The sequence below is a fragment of the Octopus sinensis genome, linkage group LG26, assembly GCF_006345805.1.
Source record: "Octopus sinensis linkage group LG26, ASM634580v1, whole genome shotgun sequence".
Taxonomy (NCBI): domain Eukaryota; kingdom Metazoa; phylum Mollusca; class Cephalopoda; order Octopoda; family Octopodidae; genus Octopus; species Octopus sinensis.
The window spans coordinates 16790625-16813124 of record NC_043022.1 but is presented as its reverse complement, the minus strand read 5'-3'; the positions used below and the strand labels follow the sequence as shown (position 1 = coordinate 16813124).

The 22500-nt window shown below is 39.8% G+C and overlaps 1 protein-coding gene across 8 annotated transcripts in view; it reads right to left on the bottom strand.

Annotated features, from left to right (window-relative positions):
• Positions 1-22500, bottom strand: part of LOC115224688 (calmodulin-binding transcription activator 2-like) — a 761011-nt gene that overhangs the window by 17493 nt on the left and 721018 nt on the right. For all 8 annotated transcript variants that reach the window (XM_036513528.1, XM_036513532.1, XM_036513529.1 and 5 more), the window contains 9 exons: positions 20673-20866; positions 17960-19124; positions 16571-16697; positions 13925-14062; positions 9545-9636; positions 7781-7965; positions 5626-5701; positions 3436-4381; positions 544-895 (listed from right to left, as the gene is read on the bottom strand). In XM_036513528.1, the coding sequence (XP_036369421.1) occupies positions 544-895; positions 3436-4381; positions 5626-5701; positions 7781-7965; positions 9545-9636; positions 13925-14062; positions 16571-16697; positions 17960-19124; positions 20673-20866 (3275 nt within the window). The remainder of the gene's footprint in view (positions 1-543; positions 896-3435; positions 4382-5625; positions 5702-7780; positions 7966-9544; positions 9637-13924; positions 14063-16570; positions 16698-17959; positions 19125-20672; positions 20867-22500) is intronic.

Here is a 22500-nt window from a genome sequence, read left to right as displayed (position 1 = left end):
TTTAGTTGTAACTTATGAATGACAAAAGTAGTGCCGTCACCGTGACCTCAAGTCATCACCATGGATTGACCAATCAGAAGCAGCGCTGTCACTGTGACCTCGGGTCATCACCATGGATTGACCAATCAGAAGCAGCACTCGCAGTATCTGACATATGTTAGATACCAAAAATATCTCAAAGTGTTCTCACTCACATGTGTGTAATAAATGTATGTATCCACAGAATGGGCTTCTGTAGTGTGGGACTGAACCTGAAACGACATGGTTGTAAAGTGAATTTCTTGACCTTAGGCCCATGCCCAAGAGACCAATGAAATAAGTACCTGTTGTGTACTGGGGTTAATGTGATCAACTAGCCCCAAATTTCAGGCCTTGTGCCTGTAATAGAAAGACTTAGTATTATTATAACCCACCACCAGTGGAATGTCTTGTGACATACCAGTAAGATGTTAGGGATTAAATGTTCCCATGATTCCACCAACGAAGCACCTTACCATGAAAATGGAAACGAAAGTGAAAGAAACGTTGTTGAAAGGGACTTACCGATAATCTTCAAATGAAAGACCATCACCAAGTGGGGTAGATATTCCAGAATCTTCCCCGTAAGATGATGCGATTGGAGAGTTCTGTGAGGCTAGGGAGCTATGAGAGCTGCTGCGCTCGCGACATATTTGCTCTGTTTCAGCAGTAGAATCGTCCCGGCTCGGGGAAGATTTTATACGTTCAGGCATAGCATCAATGATTTGACGTGCTAAAGTGACCATATGTTTCTTTGCTTCTTCGCTGCCATCTTCGCCCACAATTGTTCGCTTCTCATGCACTTTCAGTTCGTCATCGGAAGGTATGCGATCCCCATCGAGAAGGGGACTTTCCCCTTGATGGGATGATAGCTCATCTGAAGAAACAAACAATTACTATTAATATGTAACCGCAAATATTCGTTGATTTTTTTACATTAAGAACAACTTCAAAAGGAACGAATTAGCACCAAATACAAACGGATTCCTTAGGTTTTATTCCAATGTGAATTCTTCATCAAATATCAAATTTTTACTTTTAGTTAAAACTATGGCTTTGAATCTGGCCAGGGTTATCTCTTTCCAGTATTTCCCATGGAAGAAGGCCAAAGGGTTAGAAATGCACATCTGGGAATCCAATACTGGGAAGTACTGGGCATAAATGGGGTTTTTACACCTTTTTACCATAAGTGAGAATTTTATCTCCATGGTAACTGCAGTGAATTTTTCCTTTAGAAGTTAAAATGTGTCACAAACATAATTCAACAAACCCAAAGTTCATTTATTCCCAATCGATGATTAGTATTGATGTTGCTATATCGTTAACTAAATAATGTGTATCCATCGCTAATTAGTACAGAAATAAACAAACAAACGAATAAATAAGTAGATAAAAAGATTAATATCAGACAACTGTTTTCTATCAGACAACTTAACAAGAGATTCCCAGAATAAAATATCACCTGTTTTGTCTTCATTGACAATTTAACACTTTCAGGATGATGGACTTAGTTACAACTATATTTAAATCTTTTAATTACTTTTCATTATAATTAAGACTTTAGTTAGTGGAGGTTAGTAAAATGTACATAACATAATATTTTGATTGTCATTGTTGTTGTCAGTCCTTAATTAGTTCTGATTAACTTAATCTATAATTAGAGACAATTCGGTCATGACCACCCAATCTTTTTTTAAGAGACTACATTATCTGAAATGTCCTTTTTCATAAGTCAATAAAACTGAGGTAGATTTAGCTGCTATTTTTAGCAGACTGAGTGTCAATATATTTTTGATGCTTATAACTGCTAAGCTACGGGGACATAAACATGCCTACACCTGTTGTCAAGCAGTGGTGCAGAATAAAGAGACACACACGCACATACATACATACACACACACACATACACCAAACCCACTCACAAGGCTTTGGTCAGGCCATGACGCTAGTCGCACAAGGTACCACACAGTGGGGCTGAACCTGGAACCACATAGTTGGGAAGCAAGCTTCTTACCACAGAGCCATGTCAGCACCTATATACTGAATCCTTTTGCATCATTTTCATGTTAGTAGAAAATATATTAATAATGGTGGTGATGCTGATGAAGTGAAAAATCCTGATTGCATTTATGTCGAAACAAGGATTTTCATTAAGATTTCAATTTAAATATGAACAGGAAGGAAAGTAGCGGGGCAGGAGGCACAAAAGGGCTACAAACTATCTCAACCTGCACCATAAGAACCCTGCCCTCCTTATTCTGTTTTAGGTTCTCCATGGCAGGTTAGGTTTTTAATGACACCTTTTAAAACCAAATTTAAAACATGCGGGTTCGTAACAGTCCTGGGCAGACTGAGGCCCATGGGGCTTCCTCAATTGCACGTCTAATGGAAAAGAAATTCCCTTGAATTTTTAGAGCTGTCTGGACCATCTGATGATGCGCAATGTTTTCTGTCACCCACTTCCTGAAAAAAGGTTACTCATGCTTGGTTTCTATGATGTCCCACCATCCAGTTTAAAATTCAGGGGTTAACGAATATGGTGGACCCACCCCGCCACCTCATGATTAAACTCTCCTTGTCATTTTAACTCCTGGAATTCAATAATGTGATCCTAGTACCACTGTGTGTAAGGAACAAGACAGGATGGTCAAGGCTGGAATAAATCTCTAATGAAGAAGTCAGCTGGACTAAGGCCAGGGTCAGGCCTAAATAACAATATTGGTTTCAAGATTTGGCACAAAGCCAGCAATTACGGGGGGGGGGCACGTCAATTACATCATTGACCACAAAAGGATGAAAGGTAAGGTCAACCTCAGAGGGATTTGAACTCAGAATGTAAAGATGGATGCAATGCCACAAAACATCTCACCCAGCATGCAACCGATTCCACCAGTTGGCTGCCTTTGTGTTTTTAGTTATATTGACTTCAAATTTTGGCACAAAGCCAGCAATTTCAGGGGAGGGGGTAAGTGGATTACATCAACCCCAGTGCACAACTGGTACTTATGTTACTGACCCTTAAAGGATGAAAGGCAAAGTCGACCTCAGCTGGATTTGAACTCAGAATGTAAAGACAAAGAAAATACCTATTTCTTTACTACCCTCAAGGGGCTAAACACAGAGGGGACAAACAAGGACAGACACGGATTAAGTCGATTACATCGACCCCAGTGTGTAACTGGTACTTATTTAATCGACCCTGAAAGGATGAAAGGCAAAGTCGACCTCGGCGGAATTTGAACTCAGAACGTAGCGGCAGATGAAATACCGCAAAGCATTTTGCCCGGCGTGCTAACGATTCTACCAACTTGCCGCCTTGACAAAGAAAATACCACTAAGCGCCTCGGCCAGCATGCGACCGATTCTGCCAGCTCACTTAAGTAATTCAGTTAAATAAGAAATTTGCAAAAGCCATACCTGTATCCATGGAGAACAGCAGATGGTTGTCAGAGCTCTGTCTTCTAGGGCCTCTGATCATTATTGAGTCAGTTGAAGACAGATGTTCTGTCCCCAGGGAGGTATCTGTGTGCATGAGCATGTCCGGAATTTGGTTGGAAGAATCCATTCCTTGTGAGGAAGCAGAGAGTAGGGGTTGTTGTTGTTGTGCTGTTTTGAAGAAACTGGACAGGTGTGGTTCAGATATAGATTCCCGCACCGGTTTATGGTAAGTGTCGGAGAGGAGGTTATTCCGCTCGACTGAGGTTCGCTTGGGGGACACAAAGTCAACAGAGTAACGCTTGCTGGATTTCTGCTGGGGAGACGTACTGTTACTTCTGCTACCACTACTACCACCACCACCACCACCGCTGCTGCCACTACTGTTGTTGCTGCTGCTGCTGCTGCTGCTGCTGCTGCTGCTGCTGCCCAAGCACTGTTCACTCATCCTTCGCACCAGCTTGCTGTTGCCCGGGTATGGCGGGGGAGGGGGTGGCGGCGGTGGAGGGGGCAAAGGAGGGGAAGATGTCCCGGCGAAAAGGCTGTCGTTGCCGGAATCATCGGAGGTTGTGGAAATTGCTGAAGGAAATGTGTTTGATTGTTCACAAGCAATCACCCCTGAACTTGACACCGTATTTACGTTGTCAGGGGCAAGGAATGTATCACTAATGGTACTTGAAACTTCACCACTGCCACCAGAAGGTTCCACCGTGTCAGGCACACTAATTGTAGTACGAGGAGTGAGTGCCTTCTGGTTGTTGTGGGTCTGCTCTAACAACTCAATGCAGTTGGCCAGGTTGTGGTGGCCATGATGCCGGGCTGCTGTCAAGGGTAGTATCCCATCCTTGTTGCAGACCTTCAACGGGCCTCTGTTCCAATGATAAAGTGTCTGAGCAGCTTCTGTGTAACCTTTTGCACAAGCCCACATCTGAAATGCACAGGACAAACAAAGAGAGAGGATCAGAAGGGAGAATGATGACGATCACCATTATGATGACAAGGGTTTCAGTGATGACAAGACAAAAGATACAACAGACGGAGGGTGTCTAATTAACTAAATTAAAAATCGTGATATTTACTGTTACCTTTTTTAGCATTTCTGAGGAAGTAAAAAAAAAAAAAAAGGGCAGATGGTAACTGCATAGGAGTCCATCATTAGTATGCCTGTATAGAAAAGTGTGTGTGTGTGTGGGCAGCAGAACATGTGCAACCTGTATTAAAGGTGTGCCTTTCATTTGGGGGATCGAAAAGGCATGTCAAAGGGGTTCATACTGTGGCACTGGTTCCCTCTGCCAGCCAGCACAGCTGTGCATTATGCAACAGAATGTGCAAATCTTTGGCCAGGGGGTCAAGAGTCATACAAGGGCCTCACATGGCATCAACAATGACTCATTTCAGGGATTCTGTCTGGCCATGGCTTTGCTCGTATTCGAGAAAGCAAAGATGTATGTATGTCCTGTGTATGTATGTGTGTGTGTGTGTGTGTGTGTGTGCATGTATCTATGTATGCATCTCTGTATGCATGTATGTATGTTTGTAAGTATGCCTGTATGCCTGTATGTGTGATTGCTTGTTTCCACAAGTCTTTGTATGACATCATTCAAGTAATGGAGATGTCAGCTTCACATCTCCAGTGGCTGGGGCAGTTTGGACATGAGACAACTGGTTGAATGAAAATATCTTAGGTGAGGAGTGGGTGAGGGTTGGCGACAGGAAGAGCATTCAGCCGTAGAATACCAGCTTAAAAAGACTCATGCAATCCCTGCCACCACGGGAAATAAACAAATACATCTAAAAACAATTTTTATGAATGTGTGCGTGTGAGTGTGTGTGTGTGTGAGTGTATGTGTGTGTGTGTGTGTGTGTGTGTGTGTGGTGTGTGTGTGTGCATGTGTTTGGGTAAGCCCTTGTGTTCTGAGAGTGTTGCTGTACTCTGTCTCTGAATGCAAGAGTTGATGTCACAGCAGGGAGTGTAGGAATCCCTGCAGGTGTTTTGGTTTCTTTCCCACTGTGACACCAGAGCCACCTGGAGCCATCCACCAATGCAGGTGCCAAAACTCTGGCACAGCAGCCCAAGCTTTGGTGAGTGAGATGTATACACATAGATGGAGGAGACCTATTCTTACCAGTGGCGTACAAGAATAATCATCGACATTGTGGGCATCTACTTACCAGTGGCGTACAAGAATAATCATCGACATTGTGGGCATCTACTTCGTATTCTAGCACAAGGCTGGGATTCTCTGATCTGAAAGAAACAACAAAACAGCATTTATTAATTTAAATAATCAGTGACCACCACAACAGCTGTCAATCCTGCCTCTCACACTATAAATAATAACAGCAGCATGAATCAAGAAGAGAGCCCCTGTAGGGTCTTACATCCTGCTAGAAAAACTAAATTCCCCTCAAATTACACGTTACAGTCATAAATAACAGAAGGACAGATTAGTTTAATTCTAAGAATCCCTCAGAAGACAGACAGGACGGTCATAGATGGAAAGGTTTTAATGGAGGTTGAATTAGGGCTGAACAACAACAACAGGTTAATTAGTAAACGCCTGTTAAATTTCTTATCACATATGACTTAATTACATTCCCCTCTGACAAACTCCAACCAGGGGGAATTACAGGTATTCTTAGTTGTCTGATTGTCGGCTGAGGTCTTTTGGGGTGAACGAGGTATTTACGTCCATCATCTCAAAGGAGAAGCCAGCCTCCAAGATAAAATCCAACAGCGAAAAAGGCTGTGTTCATATGTGAGTGTGTAGAATGGATGTCCACATCATTATTTGAGGACTGCTATGAAAGTGGGTTCAAGGAAATGGATGGAGGTTAGGCTGGTGTTTGGTCTCCTTCCAGCTCTGGTTTGACTGATCAGAGCTGAGATGAGACACTTGCTCAAGGTACAGTACAGTGGGACTGAACCCCAAACCATATGGCTGGTAAGCAAGTTTTTTAACCACACAGCCACGCCTGCATCTGTATGAAAGAAGTTTATCCACCATACGAGGATTCTAAACAAAAGAAGCCCCATATGTCTGCTTGTCTGTTGGTATATTCAACAGAAATAACCAAGATGGAGATGAGTTAACTAAGATGGTGTCTTGATCAGCCACATGGATTCAATTATTAACAGAGAAAATAACAAAGATGTGTACGATTGTGTGTGTATCTACGAGGATACAGAATGTACATGAATATGTCTATGTGTACCAGAAAATGTGTGTGTGTATTAGGTTTCCAACCTGATTAGTCACAGTCAAGAGAAATTTATTCATCTGCAACAAATAAAAAAAAAAAAAGGCTGTGTACCATATCTTGTTCACACAGTTCGAGAGAGGGAAATTTAGTAAAGCTGAGTGAGGTTGGTATTAGTGATGCTGCTACATTACATAATGGCTAAAATATGATATTTGCCTGAAGCTGTGGACTTGAAATAGCTCACTGGCAACAAGATTTACAGAGAAAAAAATGTTTTTTTCTTCTTTGGTAGCTGCTACATTAAGTTGTATCAGAACTGTGTAAGAACTAAGAACAGGATTTACAGACACAAATAGTTGGAGCAGCTGTGTCAGTGTGTGTGAGAACGGAGTAAGAACTGAGAAACGGATTTACAGAGAGAAATGTTACTTGTAGCAATTATGTTAATCTGTAGCAGAGCTATATATAAAGAATTGACAGGATTAACAGACTGGAAGTATTAAAGGTAGGAACAGGTAATATTGTGCCGTTTGGATGTGAAGGTCGAAGGGAAAGGAATAACGAGTTTGTTGCAGGAATGTTTAACGATTGCTAAACTTGGAATTCAAACCCAACTCACTGGAGTCAATGCAAAAAAGCAACTCAAGAATATGAAGGCAGTTTGCTGGAATATTACTAAAGTCATAAAAAAACCTGACCATTCAAGGCTTTCTGTGGAACTGGATATAACAATAGTTTCATATTTGGTGCACTTTTCCTGATAAAGATCATCCCTGTGCATTCGGTGCATTTTAGCCATTATGGGCAGGTGGCAGGCATTAGACCAGACACAGAAATAGCAGCCAGTAGCAGAACCAGCAGCAGGACAGAGAGCTGTCACAACACAAAAACAATGGACAGTGGAAGCAGCAACACGGAGTGACCAGCTAACACCAAGAAACTCCCGGCATTGACTCCTACCATTCTCAGTCCAAGAACAAGAAGCTTTCAACTGTCTCATTCTTTGCTTTTCTTAGTAATGACAACATTTTCGTTTATGATAGAAATATTGTCTTTTAATTAAAACTCTCAAACAAATTTCACTGTTCTTTATTGTAATAGGTCAATATTTGAATATTATTACCTCCAATGGATAAGGCTTCTAATAACTTCAGCATAGCCAAGTGCTCCAGCTAGATGCAACAAAGTCATACCCCCAGGGCCGGCCTTGGGGAAGACATCGTTATTGGCCCAGGGCAGTCGGGACAATGTCATTATATGCTGTACCAGGCGCCATTCAAAGTCATTGCTTTGTTGAGAATTCTGTGGCTGAAATGAAAAACAAAAAATTATTTCCTGCAGACATTAAAGACACAAATGATAATTAACCAGATACACAAATGAGAGTTAATTAGGAGCAATAATTAGAGTTAAAATTAAATTTCAGAAGTGAATTGCTTATTAAAGGTTATGATCCTTCCTTTGAAAACAAAAGTTGGTTTTAATTATTTAATGTTTATCTGATCAATAATCTCTCTCTGAAGGCAGCGCAGCAAGGAGAAGTTCAAAGAACTACCTTTGTTTCAGGAAACACAGCCATTTCCACTGGAGAGAAAATATTGGTGAAGTTTGCATCGAAAAACTTCATAAGAGATAACTTCACAATACCATTTCTCATAAAGTCCCTCCTGAAAGGAAACTTAGATGCATAATCTCCTTAAGAATGAGATTAAAGAAAAGTTTTAAGAAGAAGAAATGGAAGAGGGAAACAGAACAATTGTTGCCTTCTCCCTCGAAACTGTTTGAGAGAAAAAGGTTGGTACATCATTTCTATAAGAAGGTTTTACATAGGGAAAAATCAATTAGATTCCTGTTATACAATGAATTGGTAATTATGGTCCATCTCAGCAACGACTAACGATTTTCTGATGCTTTCTCACAGATTAAAATCCAACTTCATTGAGAAACGGTAGAACACATTCTTAAAGTGGATTATTCTCTTCTCTTTAATAAATAATTCAATTAAAACTGCAGACAGTGGCCACATAACTTTACTAATGTACAGCTATAAAAGCTACTGTTACAACACAATCAACCAACTTAATAATGTAGCTTCGTCAATATTCCTGGAACGCATCTGATTGATAAACTTCAACTTGCAGTCATTAATGTAATAACTCAGAATTGTATTATAATAATACTTCGAGGCAGCGAACTGGCATAATTGCTAGAACAGTGGCAAAATACTTAGGGCCATTTCATCTGTCTTTACGTTCTGAGTTCAAATTCCACTGAGGTCAGCTTCGCCTTTCATCTGTTCAGGGTCGATAAATTAAGTACCAGTTAAATACAGGGGTTGAATTAACCAACATATGTGCTCCTCCAAGATTGCTGGCCTTGTGTTAAAATTCGAAATCATAATCATTGTTAATACCTTGGTCTCACCAGTCCCTCATTATTGCCTCTTCCCAAGCCTTATCCTTTTACATCTGGGAGCCCCTTTTCACTAAATACTAACTTATAACAGTTCAAACCAAACTTTAGCTTTTTTTTTTTGCCCGGTGGCTCAGTCAAAGAGGAAAAGGTTATGCCTGTGAATGTTGTATGATTTCTGAGAGTGGTGGAGGTCAAGGGTGGACTACCCACAATTCACAAGTCACTGACTCTAATAAGGAGACCCCCCAAAAAAGGCACCCATTACACACACTGTAAAGTGGTTGACATTAGGAAGGGCATCCAGTTACAGAAACCATGGCGAAGGCTGACGTTGGAGCTTGGTGCAGCTCTGTGGTTGACTGGATCCTGGATCTTGGCTAATCCTCCAACCCATGCCAGCAAGGAAAAACAGACATTAAGTGGTGATGATGATGATGATGATGATGATGAAGGGTACCTGTAAAAGACCTACTTGTTCACTGGGGATTTCATTTTGGGTACATGTATTCAGTCGTTTCTCCAATTGTTCCAAACGTTCTAAGACCATCAGTCGGAGTTGGTCTTCTGCAGAAATAAGAAACGGCGACTAATTAGGACAATGACATTTAATTACCATAGTGGAAAGTACCAAAAATTAATTGGTTGATGTAAAAAAAAAAAGAGAGAGAGAGAGAGACAGAGAGAGAGAGAGCCAAACTGTCGTTGCAAATCAGAGTTAATCAACAACAATGTTTTATGGGGCTGAAAATCTGATCATTTCAGAAAAAAATATACCAAATCAGTGTTTCTTGTTAAAGGGTCAGCCTGTGTTTTGGTCACTCACTGTTTGACCATTAAAAATTAGATATTGACACTGAATTTCAAATACTGAGGTACACACACAAAACACTTATAATTAACAAACATCGTTATTTAATGACATTAAAAGCAATGTATTTCTTGACTGGAATCTACATTACCTACCTCAGATTTTGTTACTAAATTTATGTGAGATAAATTGGATACACTTCTACACTACACTAAAGGTTTTAATAATTTTTTTATATGATAATTCCTAATAATATTAGGTTGTCCCAAAAGTTCGTAAACACTTGCGAAAATTGAATTTTTACTCGCCAAGTACTAACAAAAACAACAAAAATTATTCCTCAAAATAAAGACCATTATTTTCCAAGACTTTCTACGAACTTTTGGGACAACCTTATATTTAATTACAAAAGTATCTTTTATTCACTGACTGACTATGGGTGGGGGTCTACCTGAGTAAAACACGAATCAAAGGGGTCCATATATTGGTATCAAAGAAGCACAATAAATAAAGCACCACACACACACTATGGCTCTAGTTTATGAACATTTCAATATGCAGTGTCACAATGTGCCTCTGGTTGTGACATTAAACTGGAGTTCTTCAAAGGCTTTATACCAATGTGATGATTATTTCTACAAACTCATTACATTCTGAGTTCAAATCCTGCTGAGGTCAGCTTTGCCTGCCATTCTTTTGGGGTTGATAGAATAAAGTACCAGTCATGTACTGGGGTTAGTGTAATCGACTTAACCGCTACCCTAAAACCACTGGCCTTGTGTCAAAATTTGAAGTAATTATTAAAGGCAACGAGCTGGCGGCAGAATCATTAAGATGCCGGACAAAATGCTAAGGAGCATTTCTTTGTGTTTTACATCCTGAGTTCAAATTCTGCTGAAGTAGAATTTATCTTTCATTCATTCAGAGTCAATGAAATATGTACCAGTTGGGCATTGGGGATGATGTAAATAACTTAATCCCCATCCCAAATTATTCACATTCTGCCAAAAATATGAAATCATTATCATTATTATTATTATTATTATTATTATTATTATTATTATTATTATTAAGGCAATGAGGTGGCAGAACCGTTAGCATGCAAAATGCCAAACAGCAGCATTTTATCCATCTGTATGTTCTGAGATCAAATTCTGTTGAGGCCAACATTGCCTTTCATCCTTTTGAGGGTGGATAAAATGAGTACCAATCGAGCACTGGGGTTGATGTAATCAGCAAGCCCACCCACCCCAACATTTCAGGCCTTCTGCTTACAGAAGAAAGACTTATTATTACTATCATAATTGCTGTTGTTATTATTATTATTATTATTATTACTATTATTATTATTATTAATTCCTTTTTAGCTTTTGACTGGAATATGCTAAGCTGATTGCATGGCAAAATGAAAGGGGTGGCGACAGGGTGGAAATGGTAAGTTTACAACTGACGCCAAAAGAATTGATTTAAATTTGTGTATGTGTGTGTGTGTGTGTGTGTGTGTTTTGTAATCAGTGATATGGATAGAAAATAGATAATGCTTTAGAAAAACAAAACAAATAAAAAAAAAACGGATTGAAAGAAATATAAAAAACAACACCAACAACAACAACAAACAAACAAAGCCAAAAGCGAACCAGACTAAAAAGTCTCAGAGAATTCTTTGAGTTGTGTGTCTGGGGCTGTTGGGAGTAAAATATCACTTGTGGTGGTGTGTCTTTTTGCTTCTTGAAAATTACAATCAATTATTCAAATAAACCACATCGATACAAGCTTAAAACATGGAAGAAGGAAAACGAAAGCAAACAAATGGGGAATAAAAAAAAGCTTTTATTCTTTCTTTCTTTTCTTCTTCTTCTTTATTCTGCAACCTCTCCATCACCACCAACCCCATCCCTCCCTTTTTTTTGTTTGTTTGTTTCTTTTTTAAAACATTTCCTTACATCTTTTCTCTGTCTTTGTTATCTGTCTGATAACATCATAACTTACATTTGGTAATATATGCAAGCATACGTATGTATATATGTATATATACATATATATACACACATGCATGTATATGTATGTATATACATACATGCGCACACACACACGTATATGCACACATTCATGTATACACAGACACATATACTTGTATACTTTTTTCATTAGAGCCTTACTTGCGGAGGAATACACATGAACAGTTAAAGAGAAAGAGAGGGAAAACTCACATGGAAACATCTATGTGGCCATTGGAGATGCAAGAAATAGCAGCCAAGTCTCACTCAATTGCAGCCAAATCTCAATCATACCACACCCTCATTCACTGAGCTCAGCATAGCTATGAAGGGTAATTGAGTTTACCAAGATTTGGGGTTCAAAGTCTGTGAGATGACCCTCTGCAACAGATGCAACTCGTTTTTGGCGAAATGGAATCAAGCAAAGTGGAATGAAGTGCCTTGCTGAAGATACTCGATTCAATGCACTGCCTGGCCTGGGGATGGAACTCACAACCTGACACTTGTGAGTCTGTCAGCTGAGCCACAAAGCTAGGCACCTTCATTACACTTTAACATCTTAATAAAGAGAGAGCAAATTTAATTTTCTATTTTCATTTGTTTCAGTCATTAGACCGTGGCCATGCTGGGGCACTGCCTTGAGGAATTCTTAGTTGAACGAATCGACCTCAACCTGGTACTTATTCAATCAGTCTCTTTTGCTGAACTGCTAAGTTACAGGTACGTAAATACACCAATGCCGGTTGTCAAGCAGTGGTGGTGGTAGGACAAACAGACACACACACACACACATCATGGGCTTCTTTCGGTTTCCATCTACCAAATCCACTCACCAGAATTTAGTGAGCCTGAAGCTACAGTAGACAACATTTGCCCAAGGTTCCACATGGCAGGACTGAACCCTGAACTGTGTGGCTGCGAAGCAAACTTCTTACCACACAGCCACACCTGTTTGGAGAAGGAAATTAAAGACAAAGGGGTCGTGGCTAAAACAGCTTTGACCCTGGGCTAAACAGCAACAGAAACAACAGAGAGAGAGAAAGAGAAAGGAGGAGAGAAAGGGAGAGTTTCTATAAAATGGTTAAACTTGTTGCAGAGTAAGGGTCAGCTCTTCTTTGACCTTTCATGGAGCACAGAATGAATGCTGCTACATTAACGATTGGAGGAGGGGCAGTGATTATGGTAGTTTGGTTAGTTAACTTAATAGCAAATTTAAACAACAAAAGTTAACAACAGTTGTACAATATCAACAACAAAAACACTTGAACATCATACAACACACACACACACACACAAAATGGTTTTCAAGCCTTAACATGTCGACTGCCACATGTATCCCCAGTGGTTCGTTGCAAACTCCACACAGCCACCATTGGTGCTACATGTTCATAATCTGAGAAAATATTTTATTCTATATCTTTGACATGGTTTCGAGGATATTTAAATAATCACCGTGATCACCGTGACCAACCAGGCTATCAGATGTTGCTACACATCGCTGGTCACAATGCGCTTCGCATTGTTTTAGCCTTCGAATGACGCCACCCCACTGGCTAAGCAAGTAGGCCAACTGAAGAAAGAGTGAGAGAAAGTTGTGGCGAAAGAGTACAGCAGGGATTGCCACCACCCCCTGCCGGAGCCTTGTGGAGCTTTTAGGTGTTTTCGCTCAATAAACACTCACAACGCCCGGTCTGGGAATCGAAACCGCGATCCTACAACCGCAAGTCCGCTGCCCTAACCACTGGGCCATTGCGCCTCCACATTTAAATAATATGAATGCTAAATATTGAAGTTTAATTATGAAAGATTGTAAAAATGCAAACCAAATTCCATTTGCTTGGAATTAAACAGTTTGCTGTGTGACCAGAAATATGTGGCATCACAGGTAAGTTCTGGTAACAGGCTGCGGCAGTTAACAGGTTAAACTTCAACCCCAGATGAACAAATTAAACAAAATACAAGATGATGATGATGATGATGGTGGTGGCGATATTAAATTAAAATGTGAACAACAACAATAATAATAATAATAAATCCATGTTCTCACCGTCAACAGAGAACCAGTCCTGCTGGCTCTGGGAGGACTGCTGCTTTTCTCTAGCTTTATATTCAAAAAGTACTGTGGTTGATATGATGTAGTGTTCACTTTGGACATGTAGGGTCACAAGACCTGGGGGTTCATGTGCTACAAAAAAAATACAAAAAACAAATAGAAACACAATACAAATAATATCACTGAAACAACTATGGGGCATTGATAGCCCTACCTGCTAGAAATAGTCACTAAATTTCCCTCAAATTACACCTTGTCCTCTTAAATATAAAAACAATATTTTAGATAATGTAGTCCTAGATGGCATTAAGAATAGATAATGGTTATTGCTGGGGTATTATTGATCATAAGAAAAAGTAAGGGTAACTGAAATTAACCACTTTAGGTATACTCAGCCCATGGTTGAATTGGAATCATGTTAAACACTCTTGTGGGTGTATAATGGTCACAATGTGCAACATGAGATGTAACGGGACACTAATAGAATATTGTATCTCTTCTTTTTCTTAGTTTAATTGTGAACAGGTTCAGGGGTTTCGGTGGGAACCACAAGGTGGGCAAAAATAAGGGTTTTACTTATTTTGGGAAAAATCTAATTTTCTTATAAATTCTTTTACCCAGTAGATGTTTAATCAACAAGGGTAGCTGATTGGGTAACTAAGGTGGTTCTTAATTATGGTTAATTAAGGTGTCTTTAGTAGAGTCTATCATATCTTTTATATTTTACTTGTTTCAGTCGTTAGACTATGGCCATGCTGGATCACTGCTTTGAAGAATTTTAATTGAACGATTTGAGCCCAGACTTGTTATTTTTTTTTTTTTTTTTGTAAAGCTTGGTACTTATTCTATCAGTCTCTTTTGCTGAACTGCTTAGTTATGAGGATGTAAACACACCATCACACTGGATGTCAAGCAGTGACAGGAGACAAACACAGACACAAAGACATACATACACATATATATATATATATGTGTGTGTTTCTGTCTACCAAATCTACTCACAAGGCTTTGGTTGGCCTGAGGCTACAGTAGAAAACACTTGTTCAAGGTGTCATGCAGTGGGATTGAACTCAGAACCATGTGGCTGAGAAGCAAACTTCTTGCCACACAGCCATGCCTCCATCTGGTGCTTAAGGTTATCAGAATGTTTACAATTTTTTATGTTAAAAACTATCCAGATCTGGCCTCTCCCACCAACCCTACAATGTTATTCTGAAAATAATAAACATTCACATCATTGAAATCTTGAAGCTATGAAATAAGGCAGGATTAATTTTTTAAAAATGGGAATAAATAAGCATTACATTTGACAGAATTTAAATGTGAAAGGGTTAAATATAAAATAATATAAAATAATATAAAAAGAAAAAATATTTTTGTTAGCTAAAAATAAAGTAATATAAAAAAACATACATTTGTAGGTTGAATATAAAAATAATATAAAACAAAACATAATTTTGTAAATGTTTTAAACAGCAAAAACTTCGAAACGCCAGCTTTTTTTACTATCATCAAAAACATGCTGTTTAATTTATTAATGTGAATTTAATTAGTTAGTACGCTGTTAATTAGTATGCAGGAGTGACTAACTTAATTTTTAAAAAATCAAGAGAAAAAATATTTAAAAATTTTATTTTTCTATTCATTTATTGGTTGTGTTTTGTGCCAAGGTGGAGCAAGAGTAGAAACAAAAAAAATGTCAACAAGAGTCTCTCTCTGTTGTCTTTTGGTGTTACCTGGAGACTTTTATAGAATTAATGTCAACGTCTTTTTGACACAACCAAAACATGTTCAATATTCCTAATAAACAATCCCAAACCACCTTTCATTGAAATCTGTCGATATTTATTGATTAAAAACTATCATTAATTCATACCTGCCATCATTTAGAAAAATATATAATCGATCAACACAGTCATAAAAAAAACAAAAAAAAAAACAGGAAAAGTAGCAGAATAAAAAAAAAAAGGGAGAAGAAAAAAAATCCATGCCGTATCCATTGGGAGTTTCAAAGGAGTAGCAAATGTGATTATGATTTAAAATAATTAAAACAAAACAATTTTAATAAAGCTTATTAGTTGACTGAACAGACACGAGCAGACATGTTGTGAAAATGGTTTCATTCTCTTCTTCTTCTTTTTTGTTGCATGTCATTTGGTGAAAAACCATTCAACTGTCTACCATGAAGTCAAACACATACATACACACACACACACCAGTCTCTAACTCACAGCTATACTGTGTCTCCTCTCTCTGTTCTTTCTACCACTACTGTAAGGGCCTCTGCTCCTTATAGCAGCTAACTCATATTATCTCCCCTTCTCCACCATCACCACAAGCTCTGAAGCCTCCTCATGCACTACATCAGCTCTCTCTCTCACCACCACTCCTGTAACGCACTTAACCACATGTCGTCTCTCTCTCTCTCTCTCTCTCTCATCCTCCCCCTCTCCTCACTTTTTACCTGCACTGTCAGTCATCCTCTACCCTCCCCTTACCTCCTCCATCACTGGTCATCCCCCCACCCCTTATTGAGGAGGTGTGGCTTTGTGCCAGATGATGAGAGATTAGAACTAGAGATGGTACAACTATGACTGTCTTGCTGTAGAGTAGATGAGTTTTTGAGATAAGACAACAAACCTGGCGCAAAGCAACGTAAAACTCCTGGTTGAACAAGAAGGGCTGGTACACTGATTCCACCAAATACACAGCTATAGGAACAACTTGTAGAAAACCAAGGCCCTGTCACAAGAACCTTGGTACTGCCCTGTTAAGAGAAAAACAAGAATTATTCAGCAAATGAGATTACAATTACACACAGTCATTTTTACTCTCTCTACTTCCTTTGTTATCGACAGCCAAGTTTTTTATATTTACTTAAGGGTTCTTTTATATTGCACTTGTTTCAATCTTTGGACTGTGGCCATGCTGGGGCACCACCCCAAAGAGCTTTAGTGGAACAAATTCACTTATTTTTCTAAAGCCTGGTACTTATTCTACTGGTATCTTGTAGCTGCACTGCTAAGTTACAGGGATGTGAACAAACCAACACCAGTTGTCAAATGGTTATGGGAGACAAACACAATGACATGCACACACACACACACATGATGGGCTTCTTTCAGTTTCTGCCTACCAAGTTCAGTCACAAGGGTTTGATCAGCCTGAGGCTATAGTAGGAGGTACTTACCCAAGGTGCTACAGAGTGGGACTGAACTCAAGATCATATGGTTGGGAAGTAAGCCTCTTAACCATTCAGCCACCAGACTTTCGGAATGGTTACTACTACTTCATGAGGAAAGAAAAGGACAAGAAACTGAGGAACTGTTCGCCTTCTGTGAAAGAATTCTTTTGTCCAATCTTTTTTTACATTTTTACCCTTCAATTTTTTTTACTAAATAAACAATTTGGCTGCCAATAACAAAAAAAAAAATCTTATTTTTACTGTAGCAGAAAAAATATATTTTAATTTTTAGAGAGGTTTTAAAACTTCCTCCACAGGGTGTATGAACTGGCATCTGCATAAGTATGAACATAAACCTGTATTTGATGCTAGAAATCTGCCATTGTCTGCTTCAGTTTTGGTAAAGATTCAATAATTTCTTTTTTAGTCATCTTTATATATGACCACCACAGACAAAAATGGAATTGTGAAAGCAATGATACACCTCTTGAAAGGATTCAACTGACACAAAGAAACTCCGTCTCTGACATGACCGCTGCAGGTCAATGTTCAACAAATGTATCATCTCTGTTTGAAAGAGTCTCTGTGCAGAAAGAGACACCAAATCTCCTTCATATTACATCCAACCATCTAAATGATAGGAATGATGCATTAGATATGCAAGCTTGCTGTGTTTCCAATGCATATATATTATATTATGATATCATAGCTAGTAGTAAAGCTGGGAAGGTGATGGCAGGAACAACGTTGATACTAGGTTGCTATGATTAGGGCTGTTTTCGGTCAAAATAACCACAGCCAAATATTTCAAGTAAAGCTTTGAAAGGGGGGAAAAAGTCACCTACCTCTGTATAGGACCACTCTGGGCAAAAATCTGTAATTGGTGCTTGTTCAGAATTTGAGTGCGATTCTGTAGATTGCGAGATGCTTGAATCTGGTAGAATGGTATGCTGGGATTGTGACGATGGTGGCCCTTGCTGTCCCCCTGAATTGTGATGTGTCTGTGACTGCCCAGCCTGTTGTGTATGATGGTGTGGATGAGGATGAGTTTGTGGCTGCTGCTGCTGCTGCTGTGGCTGAGACTGTTGTTGCTGTTGTTGCTCTTCCTGTTGTGCTGGATTTTGTTGCTGCGTTGTTCGCTGAGAGTCTAAGCAGCTGGCGCAAGTGATGAAGTCACGGCTAATGCTATCAAATGTAGAATGATCAGATGAAGACGGGTTCATATTGGAATAAAGTTTCTCCAGATCGGGCAGATCCAGAATGTCGAGGCTATCCAAACTGAGATCATTGTTCTGAAGAGAAGCAGTATTGAGAGTTAGGTTATCACAGTTAGTCAGGTCAGTGGAGACATCTTTGGAGTCCATAGAAGTGGAAGCGAAATCTGATGCCGAAGAAACTGTTGCCTGAAGGGTTTTTTGGACATCGTCATGAGAGAGATGGAAAGCAGGAGAGAATATGTTCATGGGTTCAGTCTTAATGTTGATTTCTTTTGGAACATCTTTCGAAGTATGACCCGTTTCTGAGATTTCTGTTGCCATGGGAACAGGTAACATCGCCCTATTAGAAGTGGAGTGCGTGATCGCGGAACTGGTTGAACTGGTGCTTCCTGGCTCGACTTTAATTTCTGTTCCCAAAGTGTGTGCCGACGTCGCTAAGGTGGGCTGTATGGCCGAACCGACTGGCTGTCCAGTGCTGGACATGGATTGTTGTTGGTTTGTCATGGAGTTCGAAATGATAGAGAGGGGGTTTGTGGTTTGGCCACTTACAATGAGTAAGCTGTTGCTGCCTTGGATGTTTGCAAAGTTAAAAATGACCGGAGTAGAGGGAGGCACAACATCCGTAGAAGTAGATGTCGAAGAGTCCGTGACACTAGTGGACGGTGTTGTAGTAATGAGCATACTTTCACTCACTGGTGCTGTTGTCGCTACTCCTGCTGCTGCCGCTGCTGCTGCTGCTGCTGCCGCCGCCGCCGCTCGGTTGGCCCGATTTCTCTGCAGCAATGAGACCAACCTGAAAAATGAAGAAGGACAAGGAGCTTGTTTACTTTCATCCTTCATCTACCCACATTGCCCTTATTATGTTTTACCACCCAGAACCCGGCCCCATCAAAGTGAAACCCTCGCTGCCTTGCAATGGATTGTGTGTCACTATGACCCTGAGAGCTATGCCAGTGGAGTGCAAGCTCATGGCAGGGCCTCACATGCTGGACAGGTCAAAGGACAGAAGCCAGATTAATTTGGTTGACCTCTCGCCAGAGGTAAAAAGTGGGTTTGCATAGGGGATCAACAACCCTAACTAGAAAAATGCAAAGTTACAGATGCATCAATGACAATTCAAAAACCAACAATTTATGGAAGAAGGTCTTTCTTTGGGTCACGAGAGGAGATGGCTAGGCTACACTTTAAGGACAGCCCAGGACTGAGAATAGAGGAGAAAAGTCAACAATGGCCTATGCTCCATACAGGACCAGATTAAGACCTATAGAGGCCCCAATGCACTTAAAAGGCTTTGATGTCCCCATAATGTAATTCAAAATATAAACAATAATAAACCATAAAAGGAACTTTTATTTTTCAAAATGAAACAAAACCAAGAGAAAGCTGGAAAATAATGTTTTGTTTTGTAGATTTCTCCTCAATTTATATTTGAAAAGTTTTCTCCAACTTTTTTGATTGTAAAGTCTGATGAAATCTTCAAAATTAATTTTACGTAACACATCTGCTTCTATACTTAGTAGAGATAAAGGAATCCTGAATTTTATTTAACGAGTTTCAAGTGATTTCTTTTGTGCCATGAACTATTTACCATTTCTGTGGTGACCCCCACTTTCCCTTCCCTTGATGCCCTAAGCATGTGCTTATTTTGCTCAATTGTTAATCCAGCACTGGCTCCATAGGAGGCAAAGGGCTTCAGTAAGTATGCAAACATCAAGGACCCACATTAACCATATTTCCTCTTGGGATACTCTTTTACTCTTTTACTTGTTTCATTCATTCGACTGCGGCCATGCTGGAGCACCGCCTTTCAGTCGAGCAAATCGACCCCGGGACTTATTCTTTGTAAGCCCAGTACTTATTCTATCGGTCTCTTTTGCCGAACCGCTAAGTGATGGGGACGTAAACATACCAGCATCGGTTGTCAAGCAATGCTAGGGGGACAAACACAGACGCACAAACATATACACACACACACACATATATATATATATATATATATATATACGACAGGTTTCTTTCAGTTTCTGTCTACCAAATCCACTCACAAGGCATTGGTCGGCCCGGGGCTATAGCAGAAGACACTTGCCGAAGGTGCCACGCAGTGGGACTGAACCCGGAACCATGTGGTTGATTAGCAAGCTACTTACTACACAGCCACTCCTCAACCATTCTGGAATCACTCCTTCCCTGACTCACAAACATATTTCTTGCACACAGCAACAGACAGACGTTCCAACAGGATAGAGATGGCATCAATGTCGACAGTGTCAGAGGATACTTGATGGTCGCAGAAACGGAACCCCACCCTCTTTAAACCCCCCTAAAAAAGTAGCCCCTTTACCTGCCATGGTCGTTGCTGCTGTTACTGTTGACACTTCCTGTTGTCGGTTCAACTCCTTTGGGCGAAATCTTACAGCATTTGGAATGCAGGCAGTTTTTATCACAGGAGATGTCACATTTGTGGTTGCGAGATTTAACACGTTTCTCTTGGTATTCGATTAAGTGTTGAACGATAGCTTCAACTGTGTCTTGGATCTGGAGGGGAGGAAACAAACAAAAAACAAAAAAATATATAAAAGAACAAAGGAAAACCAATCAGTTAAAAAACAAAACAAAACAAAAAACCCCAGATATTTTATTGAATTCGAATTCTGATGATTGATGAAGATCTTTACATGAAACTCTCAACAATAATGAATCCATAACAGCAACAGCAACAACAAGAACAACAACAATAAAAAAAAACAAAAGCAGTTGACTTCAAATGGAAGCATCAAGGGAGATCGGACAATGGAAATCTAAGAGATAAAGGATATTTCCAATTAAGGGAAAACAAGATACAATCTTTTTTATATTTTTCTAGGTTTTCTTCTCATCAAAACATATTTTAACATTTCCTCTTTCCAATCCCTCCTTTTGTTTTTTTTCTCTCCTCCTCCCTCTGTTTCTTTGCTTCTCTTCCTCCTCCTTCAACCATGCACCCCCCCAATCCGTCCATCCCCCCCACCACCCCAGTCGTGCTTATCTTTTCTTCTTCCTCAGTCTTTTGAGTTCCTTCATGTCTTATCTCAGATGTTGTTCCATTTTTCCAATGGGTTCTTTGTGACACTTTGATCAATTAGAATCTGACACAGTCATCATTCTCATCATCATCATCATCATCATCACTTACCATGATGATGAGGATCATCATCACCATGGTAATGATGGTGATGATAATCCTCATAATCATAACTGCCATAGCAACACCATGCCGTCATTGCCACACCACCACTGCTGTCATCACCATCATCAAGAACAGACCAACAATAAGAAGATAGCAACACTGTTGTTGCTTTACACCATTGTCGTCGTCATCATCATTGTCGTTGTCATCATCATCATCATTGTTCGACCGTGGTCGAGACAATGGAATTTACCATGCTACGCCAGACTTCATGGTCCATCATGGCATTACGGAGGTCCTGTTGTGCCCTCTGGTATTGCGAGTAGATGGGTTCCAGAGGAGAAGAGTAGAAATTACCTCTTTTTCAGCTCTACAACAATGTCCAGCAAACTGGACTCTCCTACCTTTCACAAGAGATGACACAGGTGGTAATTTCCCATATATTTGCATTTTGGTTGGATGGCGCTTCCACGAGAGATTTTGAGCTCTCATAAGGAGGCGAGTGTAGGTTCCATCCAACTGCCTCTCAAGCTTCTTTGATAACGTCCTTAACCACTAACCCGAATGTTGGCCTGCTTGCCTAGCCAATGGAGTGGCATCATTTGAAAGCTGAAACATTGTATAACAACACCCAATAATCTGGTCGATACTGTGATGTTGTGTCTTAGAGCAAAGCCCTTCATTTCGAATTGCTTCAGTTCTCTCAGCTGAAAAGGGGACACACCAGAAGCAGGAGGTTAATCTTGTGACAGTTATCCTGTCCAGAGGCAGCAGAGTTTCCTAAGTAGCAGTAGGGGTCATCTGATTTCCTATTTCTGCTACAGAAAATCTGTCATGGGAGTCCAAGTTGTTCCATTGGTATTAATTTGATTAGGGGTATTAGGGTTTGATTAGGGTTCCCTTGGTATCAATTTGATTAGGGGGAAGAAGTAGGACAATTGCAACATTGATAATCAATTTAAGAAATTTAAGAAACTTTTAAAATACTTGAAACATTTATGTC